Source organism: Thunnus albacares, chromosome 13, assembly GCF_914725855.1.
Source record: "Thunnus albacares chromosome 13, fThuAlb1.1, whole genome shotgun sequence".
Lineage (NCBI taxonomy): Eukaryota > Metazoa > Chordata > Actinopteri > Scombriformes > Scombridae > Thunnus > Thunnus albacares.
In genome coordinates, this window is record NC_058118.1 from 13,816,357 (window position 1) to 13,829,054 (window position 12,698).

General features: G+C 39.6%; 1 protein-coding gene across 4 annotated transcripts in view; it reads right to left on the reverse strand.

Moving 5' to 3' along the window:
- cadm2a (cell adhesion molecule 2a) overlaps positions 1-12,698 on the reverse strand; it is a 231,541-nt gene that overhangs the window by 14,725 nt on the left and 204,118 nt on the right. For 3 of the 4 annotated variants that reach the window (XM_044371095.1, XM_044371094.1, XM_044371097.1), the window contains 4 exons: positions 8,709-8,870; positions 6,957-7,047; positions 6,669-6,847; positions 2,113-2,220 (listed from right to left, as the gene is read on the reverse strand). In XM_044371095.1, coding sequence (XP_044227030.1) covers positions 2,113-2,220; positions 6,669-6,847; positions 6,957-7,047; positions 8,709-8,870 — 540 coding nt within the window. The remainder of the gene's footprint in view (positions 1-2,112; positions 2,221-6,668; positions 6,848-6,956; positions 7,048-8,708; positions 8,871-12,698) is intronic. The other variant, XM_044371096.1, reaches the window with a different exon arrangement.

Genomic DNA, 12,698 nt, shown 5'->3' on the forward strand with positions numbered 1-12,698 from the left:
AGGGACAAAGAAAAAAGATTAGTGTGTTGAATCTCTCATATTAATACAAGTTTATCTGATGTTGAATTAAATTCTTATGTTTTGTGAGAAAATATACAGTTTCCTACATACACATATTACAGCACATTAGTTTTAAATTGACACATCCCTCTACCATAGCAGACATGGCGCTGTGTCAGCATTATTATAGTGTGACAGACAACATGTAAAGAGACAGAGTCACTAGACAAACTGCAATTCAACCAATCGATAGTCATTTGAACTTTTTCTAAAGTAGGCCTTTGTCCAGCTGTGCAGGCCTTTGTGTGATTAAGTGTGTCACTTACTCACGCAGTGCTTTTGAAATGGGGTGAAATAAATTGGGATATTTTGCCAATTCCTATCCAACTGCAAAGAACACAAATCTTGGTTTAACAAAGATTCCATTCACTTTGGATTATGCAGGTAAAGCTTAAAATTAATGATGTTAGATCACATAATGAGTACATTTTCACCATAAATAAATGTCTGCAGTATACTGATATTCTTGGAGACATCAAGGAGGACACAGTTATCTGCCTTTTTCATGTCCAAGCATGATTGGATGTGCAACCCACCTTGAGTCCTACCCAATCAACAACCAAGATGAAATCTGCACTGTTCCTCCTGAATCTGAGGTCTGACAATCACCCAGCATAAGCATATGGCATAGGCTTCGCTGGGAAGGCTGAGTGGCCAGAAATTTGGCCACAACCCCAGTCCTCTCTTTGAAAAATGGGAACCACCACACTCATCTGTTGGTCCGTAGGCGCTGTCCTCAACTTCAGCGCAACACTAAGGACAACCAAGTCAACCAAGACAACCGAGTCTTCCAACTCTTCCTTAACTGTGTTGGTAGGGTTCACAAGCACTCGACAATATCCCCACTCGAGTTAAGCAGTTCACCTCCCCTGATGATAACTTCTTTCTGGTGTCCATCAGTGGGCACTTGGGATGCCACCATGTGAGGCACTAGTGACCTTCTGGCTCCAACTTGGAGCAGCTGCCTCCACAATGGAGAGTTGGAACATGGCCCACTCAAATACCATGTCCCCAAACTTGCACAGGATTGAACGAAAGTTCCCCCAGAGGTACGCTGTATGTAGCTGGTATCACTCCATGTCCTACTGTAGCTCCAGCTTCTTCCTCAGCGGTTACGTGATATTCCACCTCCCAGGAGCCAGTTTTCGTAGCCCCGGGTCAATATGCTAAGACCTCCAACTTTGCCTGCCACACACACCAGACCACTACATCTAACCTTTCAGACTTGACATGACAAGATGTCCCGTTCTCTAGTGACAATACCTCTTTTCGGCATGGGGCCTTGTTGTTCAAACTTAAACAGTGATTTTAAAGTTTAAATCCATAACCATAACTTTCTGCATGTCATCAGCCTCTACAGGAATTAGAGATAATTGAAATTTGAGATAACGTCAGCATTTTATGCCTCTCTCAACATTTATTTTTCAGCCTTATTATAGATGGCATCCCATTATTCATATTTTATATTATAATGGTAATATGGAGGATTATATCAACAACATTCATACTCATCAGAACTAGAGTCTCTAAGTACACAGTCTTAGCAATACGATGTCCTCTATGCTTACTTTGAAAAAGAGCTTTTCAAGTTAGAACTCTCCAAGTTTTAACACAGAATTAGGAGTCATGATGAGACATCTCGAGTGACCAGACATTTTCAGTTGGACATGACATTTGCTTCTTTGAGGTTTCAGGGCACAGACGTACTGAAGTCTTTGAAATGTCACAGGGACAGTGGATTGAGTATTTGGACAGCTAGACTCTTTTTGAATACAATGACCTGGTGTATCTTGGAGACTTAGAAAATCTAAATAATGTCCTTAATGTGAAAACACAAACAAAACACATTATCAGGAGCAAGGGAAGAAATTTTGTCCCAGGAAGGCATTATTGTAGATATATTTTTCCCATTCTCAGTGTCACATAAGACATGGATGCTGAAGCTTGAGGCAGTGAAGTAATAGGACAGAGGAGTAGGACATTAAAAGTAAGAGCGAAATGGCAATATAGCATGCTGAGGGGGTTGTGGGGATGCGTGGGGTGGTACTGTACCTCTGTTGCCAGTGACTGTGGGGTCTGAGGCGCCTAATAGAGCAGTAGGATCTGGAAGGATGGGATGTAGGGGGGGAGTGGTGGATGGAGGCAGGGTGGTGGGGACGTCTGGTGGAGGGGACAGACAGACACTTATACACAAGAAAAAAAAAATACAACAACAAAAAAAACTGAATTCACATGGGGGCAGTTAGATACTGTGATAAGGGAACACACACTGGTCTAAGGTAAAAAAAAATTATAGTGATGGTGAGGAGCAAAAAATTGCAAAATCATGACATGAAGCATAAACATAAGATTGTTGAAAACACGCACCTTCTAAAATACAACAATGAATCACTGTTGATGCAAAATGATGCATTACACAAAATACTGTGCATTAATTCAAGCATTGCTGATACCTTTTTGTGGATTTTAATTCTCACTAATTAAGAAAAGAGCATTACATGGATCACCGATATATATTTGTGTCTTATAAATGTTTTGCTGTGTAATTTATTTACCTTAAATGACCTTCATCGCTTATTTTTAATGATTTTCTTTGGATCAGTGTTCACATACGCCACATTTGAAGAGACACACACATTTTTAAAATAGATGAATGTCTCATATGTACTTTTTTGTCATAAACATTTAGCATATAGAGTTCTAGATGAGAGGTACAATTCACAAATCAAGCATGTTCATCCAGGAAAAGGCAGGAGTATTTGTCTACATATTCCTGCATGTGTGAGAGTAGCCTGTGGGTGTTTTTGGCAAAATCTGAAAAAGAGTAATGCAATATATACAAAGTAGTGTAAAGGAAATAATGTTGCAAGTTGTCAACTTCACGTTATGTTATAGTCCCAATCCTCCTTTTCATCATGATTTAAAATATTCTGTCTTTGAATGTGAAGGTTACATCTGTAGCAAGAGAACAGGATTAACTTCGAATCTGCTAATGTTGGCTGATGTCGATGAAGATAGATCTTGAGCGGGAACCTCTCAACATATGAGAGGAAAGAAAGTTGGATTACGCCATATAGAGGTAATTTGACAAATGATCTGTGCCAATTATCCATGTTTGCAAGGATGATTTCAGGATTAAACAAAAAAAAGGTAGCAGGGCTGTCATTGCATGCTCAGTTTTTGACTTCTCACTACAGGATAATGGGAAAAGTGCTTCATCAAAGGCAGCGTTTCTCACCGTCACAAGTTAAAGTAACAGGAAATATGGGATTGAAACATAGTGTGACAAAGTTAATGAGGTTACACTACCACCTTGGCTTTTATGTTTATGTCACTCTGATTTTTATGGTGAGCTAGAAGCTTTTAATTGGATGTGGTACTCTTTCTCAGGGCCAACTGTCCTGGGTGTCTCAGTGACATTTCAACCTTAGCGTGAATCACTAAGCAGCTAAATGCATGTCTTCAGGAAAGAGGGAAGAGAGAAAACGTCTCCTCGTTGCAGAGGAACCATTAAAAAGGTATTTTCCAAGAATTATGGCTGCAATTGTGAAAGGCTAAAAGATGTGCTAATCACTAATGAAGGGTAGGAACAGACTGGGTGCCATTTCAAAAGAACAAGTAATGAATCTGGATAGGACTCTTTGACCCTCCCATACCCAATTGCCTTTTTTGTGGTGCAGAATTTGTCAGTTTAATAACATCACTGCCATTAAGTGCATTGGTTATTCTTGTTGTTACATTTGGCTGGCATTTGAAGGAATTGTTAGGTGCACACAGACACCTTGGCATGTGGGACAAGCACACTAATTAAAGCTCCACAAAATATGCACTGCAATTAGGTAGGAAGTGTGAAATCTCAGAAATATGCCATGAAACTTTTATGGTTTCGTCCTGTGTTTTGATAGGCCTATTTTAGTGGACCAATAAATTATCAAAGGAGGTAATTTCTTAATTTATCTCTCAACTCGGAGATCCTAATCAATATGCTGATATATGTTTTTTTAACCACAGTAATTTAACTGGCATTGATATCAGATTCAGACAAGGGTAGGCACTGCAATTACTTCCTTGCTTACCTGGAAAACACATCTCCCTCTGCTTTAATACAGCCTAAAAAACATCACGTGGTATATATCACTCCTCAGGGCTTGTCCTGTTTTGTGGCTCTGAATGCAGAGATGGCAACTGTGACATAAATTATTTGCTTTAAAGGATATGGCCTTTAATTTTCTATATTTTTCTAATTGTCTAGAATCTGATGTGCAGAGCCAAACCAACCATGCATGTGAGTCCAAACCCTGATAAGTCTCATTCCTCTGTGCCATAGACCTCTGTTTTTGTCCAAAATCTTTTATAAACAAGTCAGTGAGCCTCACCATTAGACTGGGTAACATGTTCCTTCACCTCAAAGATTACGGTCACAGTAGTTTCTTTAGAAACGGCTCCATAGACTAATAACAGCGACCACGTTTTCGGTTTCTGGAGAGTAGCTGTAAGGCAGATGGGAACGTATTTCCGTTTACAGAGATTCACTAGCTTGTTGTGCTACATATCCCAACCTCTTGACTTCGTACTACATTGTAAATTTCTCAAATAACTTCAGTACAAAGTCAAGAGGTTGTGATATGTAAGATATATCATGCTTTGGATATACATACAATACTTGTAACTAGGATCATTTCTTTGTTGGTTTTGCTCTGCACATGGGATTTGTTGACAATAGGAAAAATATAAAAAATCACCAGCCATATCCTTTAACTTAATATCTTAGATCTTAGTAATATAAATATAAATCTATATCTGTATCTATATCTGTATCTATATCTATATCTATATCTATATATATACACACACACACACACATATATATATAAAAGGTGTAAACTTCATACAGTATATAAATTAATCAAGTTTGTATCACACAGTAGCTACTGTGTAGGATGAGTATAAAATTAAAAAAAAATGTGTGATGACAGTATTACTAATTGGAATAAATCAATTTTGAGTTGTATAACATTGGGATTTCACCTTCTCCCTTACCTTGAATTTTATCAATCTTATCAATTTTACTCAGCACACACTCTACACACTCGAGCTGAAGTTCAAGTTGTCATATTATATTATACTTTATGCATCCACATGGCTGCGGGGGTGCAGACCACAATTTATGACCGCATTGACGAACATGTGCACACATCCGTGTATGCAGACACCCAATGTAGTAAAAGCACAACCACCGTCTGTTGTAGGACTATATTTGCCCCTAACTACACTGGCATACATAGATGTCTTCACATATGTTTATCAGTGCGGACATTCCTTGCGGACATGGGCGGAAAAAATTTACATCATGCGGCCCCTTGCATCAACATGGATACGGACAGTATAAATTTGCTCTTACTGTGGAGTGTCTAGATTCATCAAATGCAATAAATCACTGCATTGGGCTACATAAAAGTGAGTGATGTATATGTATCATCAAATAATGAAATGTAACTTTATAGTAGTATGTTTTTCCTATTTTCAAAACACAATTAAACAAGATAAAATGTAGCATTTCTTTTTTTGTTTTATTTTTACATTCCTGACTATTCCTGAGATTTTCACATGTTGTTGTGTCCTTGGCTAGGACCAGCAGAAAGCACTTCATGAACTATTGATAGAAACCTTGGTCGCATCCGTCAACAGCTCCACATCTGGTTATTACTGTACATCCACCAAGGACGGTCAGGACCATATTAGAAATCGCTATTGCTCCGGCAAAGCATATCTGTCTGGACCTGAGAGGTTTATTTTCTTCTTTTTTCCATCAGATTATGCCTGCTTTTAAATAAGAGACAAAATGAAACACTCCCCCTCGGTGCATGTAATATTAATAATGTAATATTTTATTGATCCACTTAGGGAAATTCTCTTTCGTCTCCAGTTGGATGATTCCTCTGGCCAAAAACTACCTGCCTTTTTGTCTGCTATCACACATTGTCTAAGTTTCTAAAACAGAGGGGAAAGAGATGTGTCACTGCTCTGCTTTTTTTAAGCAATATTACTTAATGCTGAAAGACTAATGGCAGTTGAGAAACGGAAAAGAAGATGAGCTATCTGTTTTCCATGACACTGAGTCTTATTATCCACCTCCTCTGGCGTTGCTAGGAATTACTTATCCTTCCTGGTGATATTCCTGACAATGCAGCACTAAATTCTGCCTCCCTCACACATTTCCCTCCTGGTGTGTGCGTGTGAGAGTGTGTGTGTGGAGGATCTGGGACGCAGGTTTATTTAAGGAAAGGCGTTGGTGGCATTTGTGTCACCTGAGGCCCTTATTCTCCCTGTGAGAGATGGTACCACTAATCAGTCTTAGCACTGATATAGTATGCAGATCAGGAGGTATTATAAGCCTTGTTTTTGCAATGGAGTTTGGTGCTTGTGCCTGTGAGGTTCATACTTTACACTATTTATATGTAGCATTATTGGAGTCCGAGGCATCGTCTGGCAGATTTTTTCTTGTACAGGTCCGTGGTGTCAAATGAGTAACTATTGAAGATTTCTTTTACCTCCAGATGTGATATAATTATCCAGTTTATCCAATTTAGCCTTTCCTTTGAACTCACCATAGACGTAGAGTACATATTCGGCACTGCTGGTCCCTAGGTGGTTGCTGGCTTCGCAGCGGTAGGTGCCATTGTCTGTCTTGTTGAGTGAAGTAAAGGTGAGCTCCCTCCCCTCTACAATCATCCTGTCCAGGTCAGGAAGTTCACCTCCGTCTTTTGTCCACATCACAGGATCTGGTCTGGGAGGTGAGAGGATGAGAAAGAGACATAAGATGTGTGACATATACTGTACCTGTCTGATGCATTATATAAAAGGCTGACACTAACTACAAAATTTGAGTGACTTACGAGGGGTTTCCTTTGGACACACACTCCAGCTTTAAGTACTGACCCTCCTGAGGGACTGCAAGAGAGTGGATGATTTCCACACGAGGAGCATCTAGGACAGACAGAGGGATCAAAGTGAGAATGGATTATATGGGATACACAGGGTTCGGAGGGTCACTTTAAAAATGTATTCTGATACAATTACTAAATATCTGTTAAAATGTAGTCAGTATCCTAATCCAGGTATTACAATATTAAAGTAACGTAACTTGATTACTTTTGGATTATCATAATATCCAATATGCAAATAAAGACGAGAAAAGAAATATCAATAAGATGACTTTTACTTAAGTGTATTCTGTAAGATAATAGAACAATGTAACCTTAAAAAAGAAAATGGGGAAACCAAGATTTTTAGCATCAAAAATGTGTCCTCTGCTCAGTGTATTTTTAAAGAAAAACTTGCTTTTCATTAAGAAAATTCAGGCAGTAGCCTATAGACCTACAATGAAAGTGCACAACACATGACGTGTATTACAGGGAACATTCTCAGGGAAAGCCTCTGACGAAACAAAGCTTGGCCCACTGGCTGTGTGAAGCTATCACACAGGCATACTGTATGTCGCAGTGGGGGAAGACCTCCCGCTGGGTATTCATGCCCACTCTACGAGAGCTTTGTCCTCCTCCACAGTTCTTCTCAGAGGAATGGCAGTGGCAGACATACGTATGTGCAGCGGCATCATGGGCTTCACTGTGTCCTTTTATTCTGTTCTATCTGTGTGATACTTCTGAGTTTTCTCTAACTCTCTCATTATTGAAAGTGGTGGGCCACCAATGACACACAGGCAGCTCTGGGCACGTTACGCAAGCTGTCATATAGTCAAGCTCTCTTTTAACTTATTTGTGAGTCTTTGGGACTGCCACAGCGCGTAACGACCGTCCCTGCCTACTCTACCAACATAAATTCACTGTGTGTGAAGTGTGTGTACGTGCGACCGCTGTGCACATGCTGTGTGCACCTGCGCACACCATGTCGTATCATTCTCTACTCACACCATTGTGGATCAGTAAGTTATTTTGCCCTCTCGTTCCTGCTCTGCTTCCGTTTGGGACTTTTACAGAGCATGGCAGTATATTGTTCTTTTTGTTCTTTTTTTTGTATCCTTATTACATAACGCCGTTCCATATATTCTATTACTCCCCAAGTCTGGGGATACATTAATAATTATCATATGATCGTAATGATATTGCTGTATTATAATATTACGATTTACTGAAGTATTCAACAATAAATGGTATAAAGGTTTGAGACAAAAATGGTTCATCCCATTCAGCTCAATAGTTTTTTTGTGTTTTCTTCAAATTTTCAAAAAATAGTGTTCCAAAATTTTGATAGTTTTTGATAAAATGTATCAAAATCTATAAAGATTCAAACAAAGTATATGAATATTTTACATGGATGATAAATAATTGGATTATTGCCCAGACCGGCTTAATATTGTATGATGAAAAAAAATGTAACCTTGATGCAAATATGTAAAAAAATGTAAACACCTACAGTAAAAAGGGACTTTAAATCAAAACCTAACTACAAATATGTAAGTCTTAATAGTTGAATATAAGCTAACGTGATTCTGCAGCTGTAAAAGCACTTTTTTCGAAGGGGATTTAGTTTCTTCCTCTTTCATTTATTTTCCTTTTCCAACTCATGTCCACGTGTCCACTCCATGTGTGTGTTTGAGTGTGTGCATGTCTTTGTGTGTGAACACTCACAGTGGACCTCCAGTACTTCGGTTGCCTGCTGTGGTGACTGTGAGAGTGCCACATGGTCCACTCTGCAGGTGTAGGCCACTCCATCATCATTTCTGTCCACGTGCAGCTGCAGAGAGCTCCGTACTGTAAATGTCTTCCCACTTGCATTCACCTCTTTGGCACCTTTGGAAAGAGTTGCATATTGTCACTGATGCGGCACATTTATCTTGCAAGGTATGATGGCCACACATCGACATCGTCCCCTGTGTTCAACATTTCGGTTTAGTCCTGCTTTACAGGCACAGTCAGATTCCACAGGGACACACACAAGGGCTCATCATGCAATGCAATAAGCACCTAAATGGAAAATTCATAGTATTTTCACACAGGTACTGGTGGTTTCTTTATCACAGTGCACAGACCTGAAAACACACCACTGCAGGTCATATATTTAATAAAGAAGATGTTTTAGAAGAGATCATAGTCCCTGTGTAATCATTAGATTGAGTGAAACTGAGTTGACTTTAAAAACTTGACTTTTAAAACCTGTGAGCATCAAAGTACTGTAGTAGTACTGTAATAAAATAATCATTTTACAACATCTTTAATTCATGTACTGACCTAGCAACTACAGCTAAAAAAACAACAAGCCAACTTTCTTTAATGTGGGTGTTCAGTGCACCAGCCTTTAGCTGCTTGATGCTTCTTTGCCTTCTACCAGTGTTCCAGATGTATGAGGGCATTTGATATTTCCAAATATATATTTGTGTATAGCTCTCAGGCACAAATGAAACAAACACAAAAGCTAAAAAGTCCAGCTCTTAGCATCAACACATTTATTTTCAGGAGCACTGACCCCACAGGGAACCTTGCTTAACTCCAACCACAGGTGGACTACAACCACGGATCAACCATTCTGCAGCAGTCCTCAAGTTCCGATAACATAAAGTAAAAATCATAGTCTAAACATCCTCACTAAGAAAGCCAGTTGACATGTATGCATCGCCTAAAAAGTTAAAGTCAACACAAGAACTGCAACCATCGTGTGGGGGCACTGACAGACAATCATCTTCAGCTGATGTCTCCCACCTGCCTCACCTCTAGATGGGGACTCTTTGAACCATCTCTGCCTGCAGCTGCTCAGGCTTTACTGCCCCACACAACTTCTTCAAGTCTCACTACATAGTGTCATGCTATTCTCCTCTACCTCTCCCTCCCATCCTTCTACCTGACAACCATTTCCAGCCTCTTTGGGATAAAACATTACCAGGGCCAATCAGACATTTGGCAATAACTTCAATCAGCCTTGTTGCAAAGTATCATTATGCACAGTCCTCTCCATCTGTACAATCTGCTATCAGCGCTATCCTTTCAACACCTGCCTTGTAATCCCAATCAAACAGCTGATCCACCTCTCTATGCCCATCAACACCCCAATCATTGCCAAGGCTTTGGAGAACTCCTCCAAACCAGCTTTCTCAAATCATCTACATAATGCCCTGAAATTCAGCATACTTCTTGATCACACCATTCCACTTTTTTCTTCATTTGCTTCCCCAATGAGATTGGCCATAGATAAGCCAAATGCGTTTGATTAAAGTTTCACAACTGGCCCTTCTGACACCATTTTTTGACTGCCACATAAGTGCGTTTGAGATCTTTTTTGCTCCTAATAAATCAGCATCCCTGAAACACGGTGGTGTCTACAAGGTAGAGAGGCCGTTCTAACTAGAAGGTCACAGACACTTCCTCTGTTCCCATCAAACTATCCTTGAGCTTGATGCTCAGTCTGTACCTGGTCAGGATGCCCGTCTGGTCAAGTACTGACAGTTTAGTACTTGAGTTGTGACTGAGAAGAACACCTTGCTCAAATGTTAGGAATTCTTGCTGTTTAACAGGTCCCTAGTTGGGCTTTTTTTGCTGTGGAAAAATAAGGTTTAAGAAAGAATTAACCTCTGTATTTTAGAGACTTCTATGTCCTCTATATCAAATTCACACTAAATATTTTTCAAACTGTGGCAGCAACATTACTTGCCAATTTTTGATGAAGCCTCAGCCTACACATATGACATGACTGTTCTCTTAAGTAACTCAAATGACCATCCAATTCCAGACCGCACACTTAGAGCCAAAAATCTTGCACAACTCATCACTGCTGGATTTGCTTTCACATACTGGCTGTTTCACAACTTAATTGCTTATACGTATCCACCTCCAAGCGGGTATTTTTCTTCTCAATCACATCTGTTCAACCAGTCTTTTGGGGGTGGTTTGTCTGCTCAGATCATGCCAGCATCCTGTATTTTAAACCTTATCAAGCCTGTTCATCCACAGCAACACTAACAAGGTTTGTTTCAAAAAAGAGAGATTAAAAATTGCTATTATACTGTATTCAGCCGTCCGGGCTTATCTGTGCATTCAGGTGTTTGTCCCTCTTTTTCTGTATTCTCATGGTAAATTCAAGGAAGCATCAGTGTATGTGGCAAATCTCTCATGCTGGCCACCTTTGTTTGTAGCTCCTAAAGAGGCTGTTTACGCTCCATATCCCTCTCTCTGCGCTCATCTGCTCCACTTTCTAAGCATCCCACCCTGCGGTCCCCTCTCCCTCTCGATTCTGCCAATCAACGATTCTGCTCAGTCACTTCCCCCAACTGAGGCAATGAGCCCGCCTCCCCTAGAGATGAATGACTGACAGGTCTGCAGTGTTAGCAACATCCAGCCAGACAAGAGGAAAGAGGGAAAATAGCTGGATATCTTCACAAAGAAGAAATTGTAGAAGACAAAGGAGAGTGAGAAAGAGTGGAGGACTGCAAAGAGAGGAAATCATATTTCCAATACCAAGGCAAGCTTTAGCAGTTACAGACATCTATCCTTTCTAATAGTTATGTCAGGACCTCATACGCTGCTTCTCCCTGCCTCTTTGTCTCTCCATCAGTCAAATTTGTCTGTCTACTCCTTGTTGCTCTCCTTCCTTTGCTTTATAAAACTTCTCTGCAGCCCTAGAGGGTTCCTTCCACAGATGTTACAGATGTACAGTGTCCAAACTCTGTATACATCAAATCCCGGTTTTCTGATACTGTGTTCGTAACTCCAGGTGTTCAGGCTTACTCCATCCTTCCTTTTGTCTGTTTCCTCTCCTCTCCTTTTAATAGTTGTATATTCTTGTCAGGGTTAGTATTGGGGTTAATGAGTAGCTGGCTTATCTGACACTTTAATCAAACACTGATGATTCAATTCAGCTTTTATGATGAGATGAGTCATATTATGTCTAATGAAATGCCTTTTCTTTGGTGAACAGCAATCAAACAGGGGGCTGAATTTTACTAACATGCACCAAAGACAGGTTCAGTTATACAACTGACTTATCTATTTCTAATTAAACACTTTTTCAATAACTTACAATATTTTCATTTTTTAAAAAATATGTCAAATTCAAAATATTGTAATGACTTTGTCTGAAAGAGCTGAATGAATCATCCTGACTTTTGCAGTTTGATTGTGCTCATATGTTATGTGTTTCAAGGCAAGAATTTAAGCACTTCAATCAATGTGATGGGCACTCAGCGGTGCCCCTGTGGCAGCTAACCCAATGTTCTGTCTGTGCTACTTCTATTTATTATTGTAGGTTGGCTTTCAGAAAAAAAAAACATACAGAAGTTAAAAGTTAGTTCAGAATATTCCTATTTCAGAGGTTCCTGAAATCTACGCTCTGCACTGAAACAGCACTATTATAGAAATTGAAAAACTTAATATATAATTTCGCTGTGCTCTTTAAGTGTTTAGTGATTTGAATGGACTCTGATTGCCTCTGTGTGACTCAGGATAAGAACCCTACAAAAACTGATATGCTCACACAAAGTTTGAGTTCATTAATATAATTTTTTGGTCCAGAGTCTTCTTAAGATCCACTTTGAGAACATAATAACAGTTGTTTAATAGTGAGTACTACCTCATCATTAAAGTGTATCAATCTGCATGCATTCAGATGGCTTCTGCACTATTGTGTGTGTG